The 25,285-nt window shown below is 43.3% G+C and overlaps 1 protein-coding gene across 1 annotated transcript in view; it reads right to left on the bottom strand.

Moving 5' to 3' along the window:
• The window catches only part of LOC124009912 (cadherin-7-like), a 166,737-nt gene that overhangs the window by 32,759 nt on the left and 108,693 nt on the right, over positions 1-25,285 (bottom strand). Inside the window, exon 9 of the mRNA XM_046322164.1 lies at positions 20,148-20,269. Within this exon, the coding sequence (XP_046178120.1) occupies positions 20,148-20,269 (122 nt within the window). The remainder of the gene's footprint in view (positions 1-20,147; positions 20,270-25,285) is intronic.

The following is a 25,285-nucleotide window of genomic DNA, read 5'->3' as shown; positions in this document are numbered from 1 at the left end:
AACTGTATTTTTTGTGAAGAATCAACAACAAGTGGGACACAATCATGAAGTGGAACGACATTTATTGGATTTTTCAAACTTTTTTAACAAATGAAAAACTGAAAAATTGGGCGTGAAAAAATATTCAGCCCCTTTACTCAAGGGGGCCGAATACTTTCGCAAGGCACTGTAACATTGGCAAAGTGTTGTCTTATATAAACAAGTCCAGGGCTTGCAAACTATTACAGACTACAAAGGGAAGCACAGCCGAGAGCTGACCAGTGACACGAGCCTACCAGATGAGCTAAATTACTTTATGCTCACTTCGAGGCGAATAACACTTAAACATGCATGAGAGCACCAGCTGTTCCAGACGACTGTGTGATCTTGCACTGCGCAGCCGATGTGAGTAAGACCTTTAACCTCTCTGGGATATGTGGGACGCTAGCTTCCCACCTGGCCAAAAGCCAGGGAAAATGCAGAGCGCAAAATTGAAATAAATTACTATAAAAATCTAAATTTCATTAAATCACATATGCAAGAGCACAAATTAAAGCTATACTTTTTGTGAATCCAGCCAACATGTCAAATTTCAAAAAGGCTTTTCGGCGAAAGCAAACAATGCTATTATCTGAGGATAGCACCTCCGTAAACAAAGAGAGAAACCATATTTCAACCCTGCAGGCGCGACACAAAACGCATAAATAAAAATATAATTCATTACTTACCTGTGACATGCTTCTTTTGTTGGCACTCCAATATGTCCCATAAACATCACAAATGGTCCTTTTGTTCGATTAATTCCGTCGCTATATATCCAAAATGTCCATTTATTTGCCGCTAATTGATAAAATTGAAGTCGGGATAATCTGTGTTCAATACAGGAGGAAAACAAACTGTAGCTTTCTGGTCACACGCCTCCATCTAACAGTACACTTCGAGTGACCCTCGTTCAAGATGGCCGTACTTCTTCATTTCACAAAGGAAAAACCTCAACCAATTTCTAAAAACTGTTGACATCCAGTGGAAGCGATAAGAACTGCAAGGTACCTTAGAAATCTGGATTCCCGTTGAAAATCCATTGAAAAGAGAGTGACCTTAAAAAAAACTCTGAATGGTTTGTCCTCCGGGTTTTACATGCTAAATAAGTTATGTTATACTCACAGACATAATTCAAACAGTTTTAGAAACTTCAAAGTGTTTTCTATCCAAATATACTAATAATATGCATATCTTATCTTCTGGCGATGAGTAGCAGGCAGTTGAATTTGGGCATGCATTTCATCCGGGCGTGAAAATACTGCCCCGTCACCAAGAAGTTAAAAAGGTCAACATTCACAAGGCTGGAGGGCCAGACGGATTACCAGGACGTGTACTCCGAACATGGCCTGACAAACTGGAAAGTGTCTTCACTGATATTTTCAACTGTCACGAACCGGCTCAAAGCCCGTAACAAAGGGAGGCAACGTGGAGATAAGGAGTAGCAAAATATATATTTATTAACTAAAGCAACTAAGGAAAATATCCAATGGTGTGTGTAATCAGTAATCAGTAGTGTAAGTGAGTGTTTTGCATGCATGAATGTGATAATGCAGGGTGTTGAAAGGTGCCAAAGCAAACAAACAAAAGGCCACCAAGAACCACAACACAATCTACAACAGGTGTCTGCATGGAGAGAGTCTTCCCCCATGAATGTGGAAGAGGTCTATTTATCCTGGGAGACACCTGGCCCAGGTGTTTCCCATGTAGCTGACGACCCTCTCAACTCCGCCCACCGGCATCCTAATAAGGAAACAAGAACAAAGACAGAATACGGCAGACAGAGTGGGAGGGTCGTCACATTCTCCCCCATAAAACCGGGGACCAACAAGGACCCCGGAACAAAATCCCAGCCTCCAAGTTCCAAATTGACACAGCCTCTGTGCCCCAAATTGATGAGGGTTTACGTGTTCACACTTACAATTTGCCCCAGCCAACCTCCTCCCCAGACCTCAGCAACCTTCGCACAGGAAGCAACATTTAAGAGGAAAGAAAACAAGATCAGGAGGGAGCAGACAGGACAGAGAGAACATGACAATACGAAACAATGGTCAGTCACGTAAACATTAGGAACAGGGCGCACAAGAGAGCGCATCAGCAATCACGTTTTCAGTCCCCCGGATGTGCCTCACATCGAGATGGAATGATTGTAAAAATAAAAAAAATGAGGGGGTTATGGTCGGTGTAGACCACAATAGGTACTACCCCCGACCCGACATACACTTCGAAGTGTTGTAGCGCCCAAATGAGTGCTAGCGCTTCCTTTTCAATAACCGAATAGTTCAACTGATAATCGTTAAACTTTTTAGAAAATAAACTAACAGGCCTCTCAATCCCAGACACATCTGCTTGCAGCAAAACTGCACCTGCCTCCACATGACTAGCATCCACCTGCAAGGTAAATGACAAATCCATGCGAGGAGCAGCCAGCACTGGAGTTGAGGTAAGCAACCTCTTTGAATCTTCAAAAGCGTGTTGACAACGAGTAGACCAAACGTAAACAGCCTTAGCTTTCAGCATATCTGTCAAGGGAGCGACCACAGTAGAGAAGTTATTACAAAAACTACGGTAATAACCAATCATGCCCAAGAAACGCATCAGTTCCTTTTTAGTAGTTGGTGGTGGAAAAGCATCAATAGCCACCACTTTAGCCCGAACAGGACGCACTTCACCCTGCCCAACCACTTTTCCAAGGTATGCAACGGTCGCCTGAGCAAACTCACATTTTGCCAGATTGATTGTGAGGCGACCCGCAGCCAGACGTTCAAACAAGGCTTGAATACGGGACAGATGTTCTTCCCAAGTATCTGCATAGATCACTACATCGTCCAAATAAACAGCGCACCCGGTCAGACCGGCGACAACCCTGTTCATAAGTCGCTGAAAAGTGGCAGGTGCATTGCGCAGACCGAAACTCATAACTGAATACGAGTACAGACCAAAGGGTGTAATAAAGGTAGAGATTTCACGTGCCCTACTCGTCAGTGGCACCTGCCAATAGCCTTTTAACAGGTCAAATTTGCTCACAAACTTAGCTGCACCGACTTGATCAACACAGTCCTCCATCCGAGGAAGAGGAAATGAATCTGGCTTTGTGACACTGTTTACCTTACGGTAGTCCGTACAAAAACGGTTTGTTCCATCTGGTTTACTGACCAAGATACAGGGAGAAGCCCAACTGGTGTCATGTTTTGTCTTATATTGTCTTGTCATTTTGCTTTCCCTTCTGTTCGTTTTCCCCCTGCTGGTCTTATTAGGTTCGTTCCCTTTTTTCTCTCTCTCTTCTCTCTATCGTTCCGTCCCTGCTCCCAGCTGTTCCTATTCCCCTACTCAATCATCTAATCTTTTCACACCTGTTCCGTATCTTGCCCTCTGATTAGAGTCCCTATTTCTCCCCTTGTCTTCCGTTTCTGTCCTGTCGGATCCTTGTATATTGTTCGCCGTGCTGTGTCTTTGTCTCGCCCTGTTGTGTCTTGTTTCCCTCAGATGCTGCGTGTGAGCAGGTGTCTGAGTCTGCTACGGTCGGTGCCTTCTCGAGGCAACCTACAGTTTATGGTCGAGTCTCCAGTCTGTCCTCGTCACTACGAGTGGAATTAGTTTTTTATGTTTTGTTTTCTGCTCTGATTTGTCTAGGAGTATTGCCTATTTCCTTTACTGGAATAAAGACTCTGTTTTCGCCAAGTCGCTTTTGGGTCCTCATTCACCTGCATAACAGAAGGATCCGACCAAGAATGGACCCAGCGACTACAGATTCTCATAACACTGCCGTCGAGATCCAAGGAGCCATGCTCGGCAGACACGAGCAGGAATTGTCTGCTGCTCGTCATGCCGTGGAGAACCTGGCCGCTCAGGTTTCCGACCTCTCTGGACAGTTCCAGAGTCTTCGTCTCGTGCCACCTGCTACTTCCTGGTCTGCCGAGCCTCCGGAACCTAGGGTTAATAACCCACCTTGTTACTCCGGGCAGCCCACGGAGTGCCGCTCCTTTCTCACCCAGTGTGATATTGTGTTCTCTCTCCAACCCAACACATACTCTAGAGAGAGAGCTCGGGTTGCTTACGTCATATCACTCCTTACTGGCCGGGCTCGAGAGTGGGGCACAGCTATTTGGGAGGCAAGGGCTGATTGTTCTAACAATTACCTGAACTTTAAAGAGGAGATGATTCGGGTTTTTGATCGTTCAGTTTTTGGTAGGGAGTCTTCTAGGGCCCTGGCTTCCCTATGTCAAGGTGATCGATCCATAACGGATTACTCTATAGAGTTTCGCACGCTTGCTGCCTCTAGTGACTGGAACGAGCCGGCGCTGCTCGCTCGTTTTCTGGAGGGACTCCACGCAGAGGTTAAAGATGAGATTCTCTCCCGGGAGGTTCCTTCCAGTGTGGACTCTTTGATTGCACTCGCCATCCGCATAGAACGACGGGTAGATCTTCGTCACCAAGCTCGTGGAAGAGAGCTCGCGTTAACGGTGTTTCCCCTCTCCGCATCGCAACCATCTCCCTCCTCTGGCTCAGAGACTGAGCCCATGCAGCTGGGAGGTATTCGCATCTCGACTAAGGAGAGGGAACGGAGGATCACCAACCGCCTGTGCCTCTATTGCGGACTTGCTGGACATTTTGTCAATTCATGTCCAGTAAAAGCCAGCTCATCAGTAAGCGGAGGGCTACTGGTGAGCGTTACTACTCAGGTCTCTCCATCAAGATCCTGTACTACTATGTCGGTCCATCTACGCTGGACCGGTTCGGGTGCTACATGCAGTGCCTTGATAGACTCTGGGGCTGAGGGTTGTTTTATGGACGAAGCATGGGCTCGGAAACATGACATTCCTTTCAGACAGTTAGGAAGCCTACGCCCATGTTCGCCTTAGATGGTAGTCATCTCCCCAGTATCAGATATGAGACACTACCTTTAACCCTCACAGTATCTGGTAACCACAGTGAGACTATTTCCTTTTTGATTTTTCGTTCACCTTTTACACCTGTTGTTTTGGGTCATCCCTGGCTAGTATGTCATAATCCTTCTATTAATTGGTCTAGTAATTCTATCTTATCCTGGAACGTTTCTTGTCATGTGAAGTGTTTAATGTCTGCTATCCCTCCCGTTTCTTCTGTCCCCACTTCTCAGGAGGAACCTGGCGATTTGACAGGAGTGCCGGAGGAATATCATGATCTGCGCACGGTCTTCAGTCGGTCCAGAGCCAACTCCCTTCCTCCTCACCGGTCGTATGATTGTAGTATTGATCTCCTGCCGGGGACCACTCCTCCTCGGGGTAGACTATACTCTCTGTCGGCTCCCGAACGTAAGGCTCTCGAGGATTATTTGTCTGTGTCTCTTGACGCCGGCACCGTAGTGCCTTCTTCCTCCCCTGCCGGGGCGGGGTTTTTTTTTGTTAAGAAGAAGGACGGTACTCTGCGCCCCTGCGTGGATTATCGAGGGCTGAATGACATAACGGTTAAGAATCGTTATCCGCTTCCCCTTATGTCATCAGCCTTCGAGATTCTGCAGGGAGCCAGGTTCTTTACTAAGTTGGACCTTCGTAACGCTTACCATCTCGTGCGCATCAGAGAGGGGGACGAGTGGAAAACGGCGTTTAACACTCCGTTAGGGCATTTTGAGTACCGGGTTCTGCCGTTTGGTCTCGCCAATGCGCCAGCTGTTTTTCAGGCATTAGTTAATGATGTTCTGAGAGACATGCTGAACATCTTTGTTTTTGTCTACCTTGACGATATCCTGATTTTTTCACCGTCACTCGAGATTCATGTTCAGCACGTTCGACGTGTACTCCAGCGCGTTTAAGAGAATTGTCTCTACGTGAAGGCTGAGAAGTGCTCTTTTCATGTCTCCTCCGTCACTTTTCTCGGTTCTGTTATTTCCGCTGAAGGCATTCAGATGGATCCCGCTAAGGTCCAAGCTGTCAGTGATTGGCCCGTTCCAAGGTCACGTGTCGAGTTGCAGCGCTTTCTAGGTTTCGCTAATTTCTATCGGCGTTTCATTCGTAATTTCGGTCAAGTTGCTGCCCCTCTCACAGCTCTTACTTCTGTCAAGACGTGTTTTAAGTGGTCCGGTTCCGCCCAGGGAGCTTTTGATCTTCTCAAAGAACGTTTTACGTCCGCTCCTATCCTCGTTACTCCTGATGTCACTAAACAATTCATTGTCGAGGTTGACGCTTCAGAGGTAGGCGTGGGAGCCATTCTATCCCAGCGCTTCCAGTCTGACGATAAGGTTCATCCTTGCGCTTATTTTTCTCATCGCCTGTCGCCATCGGAACGCAACTATGATGTGGGTAACCGCTGAACTGCTCGCCATCCGCTTAGCCCTAGGCGAATGGCGACAGTGGTTGGAGGGGGCGACCGTTCCTTTTGTCGTTTGGACAGACCATAAGAACCTTGAGTACATCCGTTCTGCCAAACGACTTAATGCACATCAAGCTCGTTGGGCGTTGTTTTTCGCTCGTTTCGAGTTTGTGATTTCTTACCGTCCGGGTAGTAAGAACACCAAGCCTGATGCCTTATCCCGTCTCTTTAGTTCTTCTGTGGCTTCTACTGATCCCGAGGGGATTCTTCCTTATGGGCGTGTTGTCGGGTTGACAGTCTGGGGAATTGAAAGACAGGTTAAGCAAGCACTCACGCACACTGCGTCGCCGCGCGCTTGTCCTAGTAACCTTCTTTTCGTTCCTGTTTCTACTCATCTGGCTGTTCTTCAGTGGGCTCACTCTGCCAAGTTAGCTGGTCATCCCGGCGTTCGAGGTACTCTTGCTTCTATTCGCCAGCGCTTTTGGTGGCCTACTCAGGAGCGTGACACGCGCCGTTTCGTGGCTGCTTGTTCGGACTGCGCGCAGACTAAGTCAGGTAACTCTCCTCCTGCCGGTCGTCTCAGACCGCTTCCCATTCCTTCTCGACCATGGTCTCACATCGCCTTAGACTTCATTACCGGTCTGCCTTTGTCTGCGGGGAAGACTGTGATTCTTACGGTTGTCGATAGGTTCTCTAAGGCGGCACATTTCATTCCCCTCGCTAAGCTTCCTTCCGCTAAGGAGACGGCACAAATCATCATCGAGAATGTGTTCAGAATTCATGGCCTCCCGTTAGACGCCGTTTCAGACAGAGGTCCGCAATTCACGTCACAGTTTTGGAGGGAGTTCTGTCGTTTGATTGGTGCGTCCGTCAGTCTCTCTTCCGGGTTTCATCCCCAGTCTAACGGTCAAGCAGAAAGGGCCAATCAGACGATTGGTCGCATACTACGCAGCCTTTCTTTTAGAAACCCTGCGTCTTGGGCAGAACAGCTCCCCTGGGCAGAATACGCTCACAACTCGCTTCCTTCGTCTGCTACCGGGTTATCTCCGTTTCAGAGTAGTCTGGGTTACCAGCCTCCTCTGTTCTCATCCCAGCTTGCCGAGTCCAGCGTTCCCTCCGCTCAAGCGTTTGTCCAACGTTGTGAGCGCACCTGGAGGAGGGTGAGGTCTGCACTTTGCCGTTACAGGGCACAGACTGTGAGAGCCGCCAATAAACGTAGGATTAAGAGTCCTAGGTATTGTTGCGGCCAGAGAGTGTGGCTTTCCACTCGTAACCTTCCCCTTACGACAGCTTCTCGTAAGTTGACTCCGCGGTTCATTGGTCCGTTCCGTGTCTCCCAGGTCGTCAATCCTGTCGCTGTGCGACTGCTTCTTCCGCGACATCTTCGTCGCGTCCATCCTGTCTTCCATGTCTCCTGTGTCAAGCCCTTTCTTCGCACCCCCGTTCGTCTTCCCCCCCCGTCCTTGTCGAGAGCGCACCTATTTACAAGGTACGTAGGATCATGGACATGCGTTCTCGGGGACGGGGTCACCAATACTTAGTGGATTGGGAGGGTTACGGTCCTGAGGAGAGGAGTTGGGTTCCGTCTCGGGACGTGCTGGACCGTTCGCTGATTGATGATTTCCTCCGTTGCCGCCAGGATTCCTCCTCGAGTGCGCCAGGAGGCGCTCGGTGAGTGGGGGGTACTGTCATGTTTTGTCTTATATTGTCTTGTCATTTTGCTTTCCCTTCTGTTCGTTTCCCCCTGCTGGTCTTATTAGGTTCGTTCCTTTTTTCTCTCTCCCTTTTTCTCTCTCTCCTTCCTCCCTCTCCCAGCTGTTCTATTCTCTCAATCATCTAATCTTTTCACACCTGTTCCGTATCTTGCCCTCTGATTAGAGTCCCTATTTCTCCCCTTGTCTTCCGTTTCTGTCCTGTCGGATCCTTGTATATTGTTCGCCGTGCTGTGTCTTTGTCTCGCCCTGTTGTGTCTTGTTTCCCTCAGATGCTGCGTGTGAGCAGGTGTCTGAGTCTGCTACGGTCGGTGCCTTCCCGAGGCAACCTACAGTTTATGGTTGAGTCTCCAGTCTGTCCTCGTCACTACGAGTGGAATTAGTTTTTTATGTTTTGTTTTCTGCTCTGATTTGTCTAGGAGTATTGCCTATTTCTTTTACTGGAATAAAGACTCTGTTTTCGCCAAGTCGCTTTTGGGTCCTCATTCACCTGCATAACAACTGGAGAAAGAAGGCTCTGCTATCTTACTCTCCAGCATGTACTTGACCTCAGCATCCAGAAAACGTAGTTTCTCTGAAGAAACTCTATAGAACCGCTGACGAATGGGGTCAGCACCTCCAATGTCAATATCATGTTCTATTAAGTTTGTACGTGTAGGTGTATCAGAAAATAAACCTGGAAATCTCTGAATCAGACCAACCATCTCTTTCCGCTCATCAACAGGTAGGTGAGTGAGAAGACTGTCTAAAATATCCAGTGTTTCTGAATTTTTCAATCTACCCTGCAATATACAATCGTCAGGACCAGGAACATCTTCCTCCTCATGCACAGATCTAACACGACAAGAACCCAAGGAAACAACGGTATCAGCCAAAAGAACAGGTTTACCGTCCTCTGTAGAATCCCACTGTTCAGTCTCAGAGGAATGTGCATAATAGGGTTTTAACAGATTTACATGGCACAGCTGGTGTGCTTTCCTCCGTTCTGGAGTGGCAACTAGATAATTTTGCTCAGTGTACTGGCGCACCACTGTATATGGACCTTGAAACTTGGCTTGAAAAGGAGAACCAACAATTGGCAGCAGAGCAAGAACCTGGTCACCTGGACTAAAGTGACGAGGCTCAGTTCGGCGATCAAATATGCCCTTCATCCTCTCCTGTGAAGATGATACACAGGAGAGCCATTTCACCAGCGGCATACAGCCGTCGCCGGAAATCACACACATACGAACACAGGGACTGAGGAGGCTCGGGAGACTTCCAGTCATCCTGGAGAACAGATAAAAGTCCACGCACCCTATGTCCAAACACAAGGTCATTTGGACTGAAACCTGTGCTCTCCTGTGAAACTTCCCTAGCGGTTAACAGTAACCAAGGCAACCCCTCCTCCCAATCCTTATCCATCTCAGTACAATAAGCTCTCAACAAAGACTTAAGTGTTTGATGGAAACGTTCCAGTGCTCCTTGACTTTGCGCGTGATAGGCGCTAGACACATTGTGTTTAATATGGAGCTGTTGAAGAACCTGACCAAACAGATTAGAGGTAAAATTAGATCCTTGATCACTCTGAATGACCTTAGGGATTCCAAACAATGAGAGAAACTGAGTCAAAGCTTTTAACACCGATTTAGTCGTGATAGATCGGAGAGGATAGGCAGCAGGAAACCTAGTGGTCTGACACATCACAGTGAACAGGTAACTGGACCCACACAGTCAATAATTAGATACTCAAAAGGTTGGCTGAGTACAGGAATAGGAAACAATGGTACTGGTTTAATAGCTTGATTAGGCTTACCAGTTAATTGACAGGTGTGACAAGTTTTGATAAAATCAGAAACATCCCTCTTTAATCTAGGCCAAAAGAAATGTCTTAATATGCGATTGTAGGTTTTCCTCACCCCCATATGTCCAGCAACGTCGCTGTGAGAAGTTTCCAACACCAACTCACGAAGCTTAACTGGTACAACAACCTGACTAATTGCCTCCCCTAGAAAAACACTATCATGAGACACCCACTTTCTCATCAGGACATCCTCTTGGAGAAAATAGCCATGGGCGACATCTCCCAACTGTTCTATAGGCACAATTTGATCACGCAACTCTTCCAACGTGGGGTCATCCCGTTGAGCATTGATTAGATCTGAGCGGGTTACAGATAACGGGATAACAGGGAAAACAGTGACATACTTTGTATTATTATCATTAGTCGGCGCAGTGACTAGTTCGCCACGGCTCATAGAACGTGTCACTGCACACGCAGAGAACACCTCTGGGAAACTCTGTACACTCTCATCAGGAATCCCAACAAATGACGGCTTAGTGGAAACCACTAGAGATGGAAACACAACTGGCCATACACGCTCACCTGCCAAGTTATTCCCAAGGATAACGTCGATACCCTCAATAGGCAACGAAGGACGCACCCCCACAACAACTTCACCCTTCACCAGCCCACAATCCAACATCAGTTTATGCAATGGAACTGACAGAGTGTTCAAACCTATTCCCCTAATTAGAACACTATTCCCCGAATCAGTCTCAGCAGAAAAGGGTAACACAGACTCCAACACAAATGATTCAGAGGCACCTGTGTCTCTCAGGATCTTCACTGGCACTAGGTCTTTACTTCCTAACATAGACACAAAACCTTCTGTAATGAAAGGTAAATAGTCTGGATCAATATGGACTTTCACATTCTCCTGGGCCTGAGGAAATGAGTCAATAATGAACTGATGTGGAACTTGTGCAGCTAACGCAGCAGGCTTAGATTTAGCGTAAGCACCCTTTGACCTGAGAAGTGGACATTCGTTTTTCCAATGACCTGAACCTTGACAGTAGTGACACTCCTGCCCAAAGTCAGCCTTACCATGGGAGTCAGGTTCAACCCTAGTTGAATAGAACTCTGCCCGAGAACCAAAGTATCTCGGTGAGCGAAGCCCAAATCTATCCGAACGCCCCCACTCTTTCCGAATACGGGGTTTTGCAAAGACACTTTTGTGAGTCAACACATACTCGTCCGCCAAAACCGCAGCTTCGGCAACATTCTTTACTTTCTGTTCATTAATATAAGTGGCAATACAATCAGGAATTGTGTCCTTAAATTGCTCTAACATAATCAGATCACACAGCCCTTGGAAAGTCACAACTGCAGAGGCAGAACACCAGCGATTAAACTGTAAAGATAACTGTCGCGCAAACTCAACATGAGTCTGGTTATCGTCCCTTTTTAAAGTTCTAAATCGTTGGCGGTAAGCCTCAGGGACCAATTCATAAATCTGTAACACAGCTGTTTTAACTTTATCATAACTGGCACTGTCGTGTACACTAAGAGCTGAATATGCTTCCTGCGCTTTACCAGTCAGCACACACTGCAACATTAAAGTGCGGTCAGAATCAGGCCAACTCCTAGCGTCAGCAACCCGCTCAAACAACGAAAAGAATGTCTCGGGGTCCCTTTCATTAAACCGAGGCAATAACCGCAAGTTCCCAACAATATCAAATGTCTCTGGGGCACGACCAAAAGTGGAACTACCCCTAGGTAAATCTGGGTCACCTTCCCAAAACAAACTCTCCCCTGAGATCTTTCCTTCCCTAACCAAATCTATAAATTCTTGTTGCAACTTGATTTTAGCACGCTCCATATCTTGTTTAAATGCCAATTCCTTTTCATATTTCACACGATCATGCTCTAGCTTCTCACGATCATGCTGCCGATCATGCTCTAGCTTCTCACGATCATGCTCTAGCTGTAACAAAAGCAGTTCTTTCTGCTGTTCAAAAAAGAAGGCTACTAGGACTAACCGATGGAATGGCCATTGTAACGTTATGGGGAGACAACAAATCCTCAGCAGAGGCTGGCCTGGTGGTAACTTCAAGAATACCACTCTCCATCAGATTGGCTTTCAATATCAACCTAATAGAATTCTTTAGACGTTTATCACTAATCTCAACCTTGTAGTGTTCCGCGACCTTCAACAGCTGTTCTTTAGTACCTAAATCTAACAATTCCTCTGATGGAGAGCGAATGAACTTATCTACATAAGACGCCATAATCACACAAAAAAAAATTCTCGCTCTTCCCTTCTGCTGAGCACACCAGAACACAACCCGAGAATTGACAATCACCCTGAGCACCACAGAAGAGAGATGAGATATGGAGCTTCCCAAAACCTACAATAACTCAACCCTAGTCTTCGTGCAGATTTGCGGTGGGAATTTACGCACTGTAGCCCGCTGGCAAGGAAATAGAACTCCCCAGCATGCTGGCAAATTCCACCAAGCCACGGATGTGCCCCGAGACAACTGCTCAGTCCACAGACACCACACAAAATAACAAACATTAACCATGCCCAACATATTCCAAAAATGAAACATGTCTCGCTAAACCTATCAGGGGAAAAAGGCTATAGCTCCGGGTAGCAAGTTCCACTACCCTACCCAAATCTCCCACCGAGGTACACAGCAGATTACTCACTTCAGACTGACGTCCCAACAGAAAGTAGAACAAGAGTTCAGGCTAGGCAGGGCCTGGAAACTAACCATTATACTCTCTCCAACGCAGCACACAAACCAAACAACATAGGCAACCAATACTGGGCCGATCACACTCAAACACCATATTCAAACCAAACACGTACCTCCACGGTCTCCCAAACCAATAGTTCAAAGATCCCGGACGAGCACCCACTTGTCACGAACCGGCTCAAAGCCCGTAACAAAGGGAGGCAACGTGGAGATAAGGAGTAGCAAAATATATATTTATTAACTAAAGCAACTAAGGAAAATATCCAATGGTGTGTGTAATCAGTAATCAGTAGTGTAAGTGAGTGTTTTGCATGCATGAATGTGATAATGCAGGGTGTTGAAAGGTGCCAAAGCAAACAAACAAAAGGCCACCAAGAACCACAACACAATCTACAACAGGTGTCTGCATGGAGAGAGTCTTCCCCCATGAATGTGGAAGAGGTCTATTTATCCTGGGAGACACCTGGCCCAGGTGTTTCCCATGTAGCTGACGACCCTCTCAACTCCGCCCACCGGCATCCTAATAAGGAAACAAGAACAAAGACAGAATACGGCAGACAGAGTGGGAGGGTCGTCACACAACTTCTCCCTGTCTGAGTCTGTAATACCAACATGTTTCAAGTAGACCACCATAGTCCCAGTGCCCAAGAACACTAAAGTAACCTGCCTAAATGACTACCGACCCGTAGCACTCACGTCTGTAGCCATGAAGTGCTTTGAAAGGCTGGTCATGGCTCACATTAACACCATTATACCAGAAACTCTAGGCCCACTCCAATTTGCATAACGCCCCAACAGCTCTACAGATGATGCAATTTCTATTGCACTCCACACTGCCCTTTCACACCTGGACAAAAAAGAACACTCATGTGAGAATGCTATTCATTGATTACAGCTCAGCGTTCAACACCATAGTGCCCTCAAAGTTTAAGTAGTGCCCTCTAAGCTAAGGACACTGGGACTAAACACCTCCTTCTGCAACTTGATCCTGGACTTACTGACGGGCCACCCCCTGGTGGTAAAGGTATGTAACAACACATCCGCCATGCTGGTCCTCAACACAGGGGCCCTTCAAAGGTGTGTGCTCAGTTCCTCCTGTACTCCCTGTTCATTCATGACAGAATGGCCAGGCACGACTCCAACACCATCATTAAGTTTGCCAAACAACAGTGGTAGGCCTGATCACAGTCAATAACGAGACAGCCTATTGGGAGGAAGTCAGAGACCTGGCAGTGTGGTGCCAGGACAACAACCTCACCCTCAACTTGATCAAGACTAAAGATATAATTGTGGGCTACAGGAAAAGGAGGACCAAGCATGCCCCCATTCTCATCTACGGGGCTGTAGTGGAGCTGTTGGAGAACATCAAGTGTCCACATCACCAACAAACTAACATGGTCCATGCACACCAAGACAGTCGTGAAGAGGGCACGACAAACCTATTACTCCTCAGGAGACTGAAAAGATTTGGCAATGGTCCTCAGATCCTCATAAGGTGCTACAGCTGCACCATCTGCACCATTGAGATCATCCTGACTGGTTGCATCACTGCCTGGTATGGCAACTGCTCTGCATCTGACCGCAAGGTACTACAGGGGGTAGTGTGTACGGCCCAGTACATCACCAGGGCCAAGCTTCATGCCATCCAGGACCTCTATACCAGCGGTGTCAGAGGAAGGCCGTAAAAATAGTTCAAGACTGCAGCCACCCCCTACCGTACGGCAAGCAGAAGTGGCTTTTAAACAGCTTCTTAACTGACTTGCCTAGTTAAATGAAGGGTAATAAATTTACCTCAATTACCTTGACTAACTGGTACCCCCTGTATATAGCCGCGCTATTGTAATTTTACGGCTGCTCTTTAATTATGTTTTACTTTTTTTGTATTTTCTTAAACCTGCATTGTTGGTTACGAGCTTGTAAGTAAGCTGTTCACTGTAAGGTATTCGGCGCATGTGACAAATAACTTTTGATTTGATTTGAGTCTACCTGTTGACCCAGCGAGCCATATGACCAGCCAAGGGCGCCAACCTGCAGTACAATTCCCAGAATCCATCCACTACGTGCGTACGCAAGTGTGTCCCACCTAGGGACAGGCCCAGCTAGGGACTATTTATTGGCCCGGCAGCTGGGCCTTATTAGCCTCTTAGAATCAGGTGCACTAGATTAGGGTTGGAGAGTCCTGAATAAAAGTGATACCAAAGAAATGTTAGTGGTCAAACATGCATTTAGTTTGTTTCAGGATATTTTGTATAATGTCAAATGCACTTTATTTTACCTGTAGAAGACCACAACATAAAATTAATTATTTCAGTTTTTACCTCAAAATTCCACTCAAAAGCAAATGAAATTGCAAAAATCTATGTATCAATGAAATTGCAAAAAAGTATCAAAAGGCAAAATAAAAGTATAAACCATTTCAAATTCCTTATATTAACCAAACCAGACAGCACAATTTAATTTTACATTTTTTATTGACGGATATCCAGGGGCACACTCCAACACTCAGACATTATTTACAAATGAAGCATTTGTGTTTAGTGTGTCAGCCAGATCAGTGGCAGTATGATCAGGGATGGTCTCTTGATAAGTGTGTGAATTCGACCATTTTCCTGTCAAAATGTAGCGAGTACTTTTGGGTACCAGGGAAAATGTAAATAGTAAAAAGTACATTATTTTCTTCGGGAATGTAGTGAAGTAAAAGTAAAAGTTGTCAAAAATATAAATAGTAAAGTAAGGTACAGATACCCCAAAAAACTACTTAGGTAGTATTTTAAAGTATTTTTACTTAAGTACTTTACACTACTGCTTTTAGCTTAACATTGACCTAGGAGTAAATGCTGTATTCCTGAAGTGTTAAATACAAGCCATCAGTTTACATTTAACAGTGACCTAATGTAAAAATGTAATTCTAATATCGAATTCTAATGTCTTAAATACAACACCAGGTTCGTGTTAAATGTACACTGTTATTGTGTTCACTAATGGCATATATTTAACATTTCTGGATACAGCACTTTAGGTCAGTGTTGAGGTAAAAGTGTTCACTGATGGCATATATTTAACATTTCTGGATACAGCACTTTAGGTCAGTGTTGAGGTAAAAGTGTTCACTAATTGCTACCATTCAAAAGTACGTAGACAGTCATTTCTATGCTTTATTACAGGCGATAGGGTCAATATTCAGCTTTCAGCTTTCTGTATCAGAAAGTTGGCAGGCACTCTCTGAAGTCTCGTAGATCGATGCATTGCACTCTCCTTGTTTATAAAGCCCTCCTGCATAAACGTCCGCCGTTCATTGTTAACTTACAGAAGTACGAGATACCAGACCCGGTTTCAGGGGTGGCTAACTCCGGAGATCCCTTCGATCTCCACTGAGTTAGGTGAATCTGCTTTTAGGTTTTTTTGCTCCTTATTTGTGGAATGATCTCCAAGGCCCTCTAAACTTGGATGAATTGGTGCCTCAAGGGTAAGATGATATACAGTTGGTAGTGTTAGAGCTCCCTTTGCCACAGACATCTGACAAGAGTCACAAGGGAGATAGAGAAAAACATATGCAGTGATTTTCATATTACAGGAACAAAGATTCACCTCAGCCCAACAGGCATTTCAAGATGTGTAAAAGTAATTTGGCAAGAAAGTCCCCCTTTGAAAAATCCTACCGACAGGAACTCGGCTGGGCCAAAAAACAAGGACAGTTTCTCCCACAGGGGAATTTCAGCTACACCTTTCAAAGACAGAGATGTAGCGCTTGTTGAGATGAACCATGCATCATCAGCACCTCGACACTGAGGGAATGAGGTGTCCATTTTAAGACAGGCCCAGTCTTAGCAGGAGTTGAGACGGGACACTGTAAGCAGTAGCAGTAGCAGGGTAAAATAAATGAGGAAGCGAAGCCAGTAAAAAAGTATGTTAAAATGTATGTTACAAACTATGTTGTGAAATGTGTATTGTTTGCTCTATAACACATCCTTTCGCATGCCACCGTGATACTCAATAAGGCTGTGACAACAAAAAGAAAACAGTCACACAGTGTCGGAATGAACTCAACTACACGTACGTTTGTTTCATCAAAAAAACGGCGAGCAAAAAACATTCAGTGAAATCCACAAAGCAACTATTGCATGTAACAAACAGTTGTATGACCTGCAGCATGGTCAAGTTTATATTTTTTACAGTTTACCAAACAATTGCTGATTTAGAACCACCGAGATACCATAAGTCAGCAAAAAGACAACAGGAGCCCTGCCTCTGCTATTCCATCACCCTTTCAACTTAAACATCATCAAATCAACAAGGCTATATTACTCTTAATTTAATACACTGAAAACAAACATAAAGATACCAAAACAATTTATCAGTGTTGCTAAATATAATGTGGCTGTCCATGGTACTGATTTCTGTCTGTGTGTGTGCATGGTGCGCAAGTAAAAACATTTTTTTTGACTCAGTACTTGTAGGCCAGTTGAACGCCAATGCCATCCTCCTGTCTTTCACGTGGGCTAAACGGTCTATGGCTCTGTCATAAAGCATCATTTTAGTTTTTGATGTCATAGGCTACCTAGTTAAAGTGCATGCTAGCCTAACTTCCTCGCATGGGCAACAATGAACCAGCTAAGTTAGCTAGCTAACTAACATGAGCCTACTAGGCTACATCTAGGCTACATATTGAACTTCAATTGTCCCAGGCCAGTGGCACAATATATGAATGTATGGTTAGATCAGAATCTCCGCCATAATCCTTTGCCTGTAGAGAGAATTAAGTCAAAGCCACAAGTCCAAATCCCCATCTCCATCCATGGCTTAGGAAAGGGTTGAGTTAGCAAGCTAGCCACTGCAGGACATCAACACAAACAGACAATTTTTCCTGACAATGACGACATTTACCTTAGGATGTGATTGGATTGGTTTGAAGCGAAATATAAACCCCTTGGGACGAGTTTTGCTACGACCAGGACAGCCCAGAGTTGAGCGTTTGGCTGATTGTCTAATTCTTTCATAATTGTTTTATCAAGGCAGGACAAATGCTTGCTGGTATCAATCAATCAAATGCTACAGCGGCAACATGTCATACTCTTTTGTTCCAGACAGCATCAGATACATGGGCTACACATACTGAGACAGAGGGGCACTGTTTCCCTCCATTTGATGATTTCCCCAGTGAGATTTAGCCACTTGCAAATTGGGAAAATTATGAAAACACAGAGACCCAAATATTTGGGGAAGCCTGGCTTCCCTTAGCATCCATGAATACACACCACTGACAGTAGGGGAACAACACATACGATTCAGAGTGGGTACTGGAACAAGCTGGGCCTAATTTGCTCCAGTGCAAACAATGATGTTTCCACAGGGTATTATGTGTAAACAATCTGTGCCTCTCTCTTTCGCTCACTCTTCTCTCTCTTCCCTCCATCTCTCCCCCCTCTCTGCAGTTTGAATATAAGTCTCTAATGGAGGAAATAAATTGTCTTTAAGCCCTCTTTGCAGCAGCTTCAAAGCAGCAGTTAATCAGGGACACAATCATGTTGTTTCTTTTTACAGGATTGGCATTGTCATCCGATACAATCAGGTATAGGCAGTAAATACTGAACTCACAGGGGTCTAAGGTACTGTTGACGTTGGCCTTGTAAATATCATATACATTAGAATTGTGGATGAATATGATTGATGCAATGATCATAGTGTAAATGCTTGTGAGTGTGTACAGATATGATTTACCTCTAGTCTGTTTCTTATTTCTCTGGTAGGCCAGATTTGAGTGTGTCTGTTTCAGTAACCAATTTTAAACGTTCATTTTGCCAATGCAAAATATACACTGCTCAAAAAAATGAAGGGAACACTTAAGTGGCGACATTGAAGATCTCTGAACCACTGGTGTCCAAAAAGGAGAAGGGTAGGCTGTTGAACAGGTCGAGGCCCACTATGACACTATGGCGAGACACATGAAACTAAACAGCTGGCGAAGCTTTCTCCCCGTATTTAAGAGGTAGCTGGAGGGATCCCACAATGTCAATTTTGGAGTTGGCATAACCACATAGGGCGGTTGAGGGGGTGCCCAAAGGTTGGTGGGAGAAAAACTGTCTCTAAGTTAAGCAAAGACACATTAGCTCCTGTGTTGAGGAGGAGTTGCAGGCTGTCCTCATCAATCATCAGAGTGGATGTTTTAAATGCCACTCGTCCAAGAGCTGACATTGTGAATGATTGTGGTTGGTTATTGGGGAACATACCATTGTTGTCTATCATCTTGGGTAGACCTGCAGACTTTAACGGCGACCAACTGCGTTGTTGTCACAGAAGAAGTTGACAGAGCTTTGAAATCAGTGGAATGGCTGGCTTGCTTGCTAATGTTACTTGTATTATCTGTGTAGTAATATTATTCGTATCTCAGAAATCTATTTGCATTGCTAGTAATAGCCTAATGTTAGCTAGGTAGCTAATATTGAACCTAGTTGGTTGGCTTTAGCTACCTGCAGAATCATGTATGGTAGTAACGTTATGAGTTGGGATTATGGTTAATTGTTTAACTAACTATTTACATGCGTAAACAAAAGACTCCACTATGGATTTAACCATTCCACTGTTCCGTTTACACCTTTTGTACCCTGTACATGTGACAAATAAACGTAGCTTTTATTTGATATAGTGTGTGTTTACCAGCGATGGTAATATGAAAAACAACATGACTTGCACCAAAGTCAAATTAATTACCAAATATCAGAATGCTTTTATTACATCCCACTCACAACCGTAAGTTATTTTATGTCATTAGCTTGACATTAACTTGTAAGGAATGATATTGTTGTGAGTTTATTTTCCTGTAATAATTAATAAAAATTTGCTAAAGTTAAGATGTTGTCAGCTATGAAATTGTCATTATTTTAACTGGCTAGCCAGCTAACTTAACATTAGCTAACAAGCTAGAAATGAACCAAAACACTGTTGAGAAAGTTGCTTTTAATTGCCAGGTTTGATAAATTGACATATATTAAATTCATTTTTAAAAGGATGGGTTTATTGGTGTTAAATACACCAGTTATGCTATTTTGCATTGGATCATTCAGAGATCCTCACTGAACTTCTGGAGAGAGTTTGCTGCACTGAAAGTAAAGGGGCTGAATAATTTTGCACGCCCAATTTTTCAGTTTTTGATTTGTTAAAAAAGTTTGAAATATCCAATAAATATCGTTCCATTTCATGATTGTGTCCCACTTGTTGTTGATTCTTCACAAATAAATACAGTTTTATATCTTTATGTTTGAAGCCTGAAATGTGGCAAAAGGTCGCAAAGTTCAAGGGGGCCGAATACTTTCGCAAGGCACTGTACAATTGACTATGAGAGAATTATGGAGCAGATAATAGTTTTCTGTCTCCAAAATGTGCCTAATTATTCATATGCCCAATTATTCATTTGTTGTTTTAATTGCCACAATGACACCCAAAATGAATTTTTTACCCAATATAACAGCACTTCCAGAATCCCGTCATATCCTCTTTGAACTGCCTCCGAACATTAAATTGTGTCCAGTATAAAATGTATTTGTTACTGTGGTTTTCCATTACGAATAGTAGCTTTTGGAGGCATAGGCTATTTGGATGTTGACATACCTGTCCAGGTCTGGCATTCTCACAAAGGTAGGTCTCGTACTCGATGGCGAAGACGGGTGCATTGTCATTGATGTCCGTCACTGTGATCAGAATTATGCACTTCCCCACTTGTAATGGGTGCACTGAAAAAATAAACAAGAGAGAAACAAGTTGTCAATGATAAGCACAACCAAATGCACTGGTATTTGAAGCATGTATCTGGTAGTTGATGGCGTGAAGCAGAAGAAGAGGATGCAGGGAAGCTAAATGTTTGAAACAACACCCAGTTGCATGTCCTGCCCTACAACATCAGTTTCCATTTTTGGGTTCGACATTTTGAACATTGAGATATTAAATAAATGATAGTGAGAAAGCCAGAAGGCTTTGGAATGTGTTTGATGGAGGAGAGGAGAGCAACATATTGATACAGGAAAGACAGATGAGGAGTTGAGTTCAGGAGGTGAGGACAGAGTCTCTTAAGAGAGTAATACATGTTTGGTATCCTGTTACCCTATTTATTAGCTTCCTGTAGAGCCATAAATTGTAAGGATTGGAGAGAAGGAGGAGTGTTTTAAGTGGGATATAAATATCTGGATGGGACAAATGTTGGGTTGTGTGATTACAGCTGTACAGAAACTTTGGGAAGAATTGTCCTTGGGTTATTTACTCTGAAAAGTAAGAACCTAACACCATTGACTGACAAATTCACCACACACAAACATATCTGTAAGTGTCTTAAGTTAACTTTATAGAGCTACAGGATCGATTTCAGAGATATAATAGAGTTATAATTTGGTAACAGTGTCCAGGTAAATAAAACCAAAGCATGGATTGCTGTATTAACTTGTAAATAGACTGGGTAATGGAACCAATAAGTAATTTTCTAATTTGGGTGAACTATCCCTTTAAGAAAACATTCATTTTAAAGCGATCAGAAAACCGTCTGTGTAGGAAGTCTGGAAGTTTCCTCATAAAGAGTCAGAGATCGACGACAACTCAGTGGTTTTCATGGCCAAACAACGTACTGTATGTTTGCTTTTTAATTAAAAAGCTCATTTTGTCTTGTTCACGTCATCTTCAATTGAATCTTTACCTTAATATAAATCACGAAACAGGGATAAAAGAGTTTACTCAGCATGCTAAATTCTCCACTGTAGAATCGTACCTTAATATAAATCACGAAACAGGGATAAAAGAGTTTACTCGGCATGCTAAATTCTCCACTGTAGAATCGTACCTTAATATAAATCACGAAACAGGGATAAAAGAGTTTACTCAGCATGCTGAATTCTCCACTGTATAATCGTACCTTAATATAAATCACGAAACAGGGATAAAAGAGTTTACTCGGCATGCTAAATTCTCCACTGTAGAATCGTACCTTAATATAAATCACGAAACAGGGATAAAAGACAGGCCAAGTTTACTCAGCATGCTAAATTCTCCACTGTAGAATTGTACCTTAATATAAATCACGAAACAGGGATGAAAAGAGTTTACGAAACAGGGATAAAAGAGCATGCTAAATTATCCACTGTAGAATCGTACCTTAATATAAATCACGAAACAGGGATAAAAGAGTTTACTCGGCATGCTAAATTCTCCACTGTAGAATCGTACCTTAATATAAATCACGAAACAGGGATAAAATAGTTTACTCGGCATGCTAAATTCTCCACTGTAGAATCGTACCTTAATATAAATCACGAAACAGGGATAAAAGACAGGCCAAGTTTACTCAGCATGCTAAATTCTCCACTGTAGAATTGTACCTTAATATAAATCACGAAACAGGGATAAAAGAGTTTACTCAGCATGCTGAATTCTCCACTGTAGAATCGTACCTTAATATAAATCACGAAACAGGGATAAAAGAGTTTACTCGGCATGCTAAATTCTCCACTGTAGAATCGTACCTTAATATAAATCACGAAACAGGGATAAAAGAGTTTACTCAGCATGCTAAATTCTCCACTGTAGAATTGTTTGAAGGCATAAATATAAATAGAGGTATTTTAAATTAGACTCATCAGAATAGTTGATCATACTGTTTTTATATCTCATTTGCAACTTCCTACAAACTTTGTGTATAGTATAATGACCTATGGACCCATTCTGTACGAGATGCATGATAATGTACAGTGGGGCAAAAAAGTATTTAGTCAGCCACCAATTGTGCAAGTTCTCCCACTTAAAAAGATGAGAGAGGCCTGTAATTTTCATCATAGGTACACTTCAACTATGACAGACAAAATGAGAAAAAAATCCAGAAAATCACATTGTAGGATTTTTCATGAATTTATTTGAAAATTATGGTGGAAAATAAGTATTTGGTCAATAACAAAAGTTTATCTCAATACTTTGTTATATACCCTTTCTTGGCAATGACCGAGGTCAAACGTTTCTGTAAGTCTTCACAAGGTTTTCACACACGGTTTCTGGTATTTTGGCCCATTCCTCCATGCAGATCTCCTCTAGAGCAAAGGGAGTCGAAAAGAAAACACAGAAGGCTATTGTGTAAAACATCTGTCTCCGGATTACATCTTCAAACTAAGGGCAACCATGGCATCCGTGACAGAGAGGGAGAAGCTACATTTTCAGATATTACACATTTCTAATTTTGTCAAAGTTGTTTTCATTTCAAGTTAAAGCGTACTGTTAGCTAGCTGGCTCACTAGCTAAGCTTACATGTATGATCTGTGTAGTAATATGATTCGGATCACAGAGCCAGTTGCATTGCTAGTTCTAGCTTAATGTTAACTAGCTAGCTAGAATTGAACCTGGTTGGTTAGCTACCTGTAGATTCATGCAAGGTAGTAATGTTATGATTTAGGATTATTATTCATTGTTTAGCTAGCTAGGTACATGTCTAAACAAAAGACTCGCTATCTACGCAAGGAACTATACTTAACTATAACATTAACAATTTAACTATAACATTGGGGTCCCACAAAGATCAATATTAGGCCCCATTCTGTTTACCATCTATATAAATTATCTCCCACTTGCTTGCCAACAAGTTAACATGCAGATGTATGCAGACGATACAGTTCTGTATGTACACTCAAAAAATAGACAATTGGTTGTTAACAAGTTAACTGAAGCTATGGTAAATTTTTCTAAATGGATGACATCATTTTAAATATCGACAAGACTGTATGTACTTCTCTAAGAAATCCATTGCTTCTTCCCAACGAGCTGTTCTTGTTCATGGGTAGAATCTGAAATGTGTGTCTAACTTCAGGTATCTTGGTGTCATTTTGGACTCCAAACATCTGAAGATTATCATGTTAAGATTGTATTATCCAACTTTAGGTTTATAAGATATTTCCTTAATCTGGAGGCCGCCAAATTATATATGCATGCAATAATCTACTCACATTTGAGATATTGACTCACATGCTGGTCACAAGCAGAAGCAACTATTCTGAAACCAATTTAATCACTCTACAAACAAACACTTAAGATTTCATATAACAAACCAAATAGTTACCACCATTGTCAAATCATTTACAAACATGATTTATTTAGTCTGGAATGCTTTAAGCAGTGTGTAGATGCAAGCCTTGTCAATTTAAGATCTTGCATGGTCTTGCCACTCCACCCCTATGCTGGCATATCATGCTCAAGAAAAGCACCTCCAGAATAACAAGGGAAGTAACTAGAGGGGATTGCATTGTCCCTTTTCAACACAGTAAAATGGGCCAATCGGCCTTCTCTGACACATTTTCTAACATTTGCTTACAGACAGATTATTCCACTGTATCATAATTCCAGATACGTTTACATACACTAAGTTAACTGTGCCTTTAAACAGCTTGGAAAATTCCAGGAAATTATGTCATTTAGAAGCTTCTGATAGGCTAATTGACATCATTTGAGTCAATTGGAGGTGTACCTGTGGATGTATTTCAAGGCCTACCCTCAAACTCTGTGCCTCTATGCTTGACATCATGGGAAAATCAAAAGAAATCAGCCAAGACCTCAGAAAAAAATGGTAGACCTCCACAAGTCTGGTTCATCCTTGGGAGCAATTTCCAAATGCCTGAAGGTACCACGTTCATCTGTGCAAACAATAGTATGCAAGTATAAACACCATGTGACCAAGCAACCGTCATACCACTCAGGAAGGAGATGCGATCTGAACGTACTTTGGTGCAAAAAGTGCAAATAAATCCCAGAACAACAGCAAAGGACCTTGTGAAGATGCTGGAGGAAACAGGTACAAAAGTATCTATATCCACAGTAAAACGAGTCCTATATTGACATAACCTGAAAGGCCGCTCACCAAGAAAGAAACCACTGCTCTAAAACCACCATATAAAAGCCAGACTACGTTTTGCAAATAACACAAGATCGTACATTTTGGAGAAATGTCCTCTGGTCTGATGAAACAAAAATAGAACTGTTTGGCCATAATGACCATCGTTATGTCTGGAGGGCAAAGGGGGATGCTTGCAAGCTGAAGAACACCATCCCAACCGTGAAGTACGGGGGTGGCAGCATCATGTTGTGTGGGTGCTTTGCTGCAGGAGGGGCTGGTGCACCTCGTAAAAAAGATGGCTGCATGAGGCGGGGAAATAACATGGATATATTGAAGCAACATCTCAAGGCATCAGTCAGGAAGTTAAAGCTTGGGTCTTCCAAATGGACAATAACCCCAAGCAGACTTCCAAAGTTGTAGCAAAATGGCTTAAGGACAGCAAAGTCAAGGTATTGGAGTGGCCGTCACAAAGCCCTGACCTCAATCCTATCGAAAAAATTATGGGCAGAACTGAAAAAACGTGTGCGAGCAAGGAGGCCTACAAACCTGACTCAGTTACACCAGCTCTGTCAGGAGGAATGGGACAAAATTCACCCAGAAGCTTATGGAAGGGTACCCGAAACACTTGACCCAAGTTAAACAATTTAAAGGCAATGCTACCAAATACTAATTGAGTGTATGTAAACTTCTGACACACAGGGAATGTGATGAAAGTAATAAATGCTGGAAAAAATAATTATCTCTACTATTTTTCTGATATTTCACATTATGAACATAAAGTGGTGATCCTAACTGACCTAAGATGGAATTTTTACTTGGATTAAATGTCAAGAATTGTGAAAAACTGAGTTCAAATGTATTTGGCCAAGGTGAATGTAAACTTCCGACTTCAACT

The sequence above is a fragment of the Oncorhynchus gorbuscha genome, linkage group LG22 (assembly GCF_021184085.1).
Source record: "Oncorhynchus gorbuscha isolate QuinsamMale2020 ecotype Even-year linkage group LG22, OgorEven_v1.0, whole genome shotgun sequence".
NCBI lineage: Eukaryota > Metazoa > Chordata > Actinopteri > Salmoniformes > Salmonidae > Oncorhynchus > Oncorhynchus gorbuscha.
The sequence above is the reverse complement of the archived record's forward strand: the minus strand, read 5'-3'. Positions and strand labels throughout refer to the sequence as shown.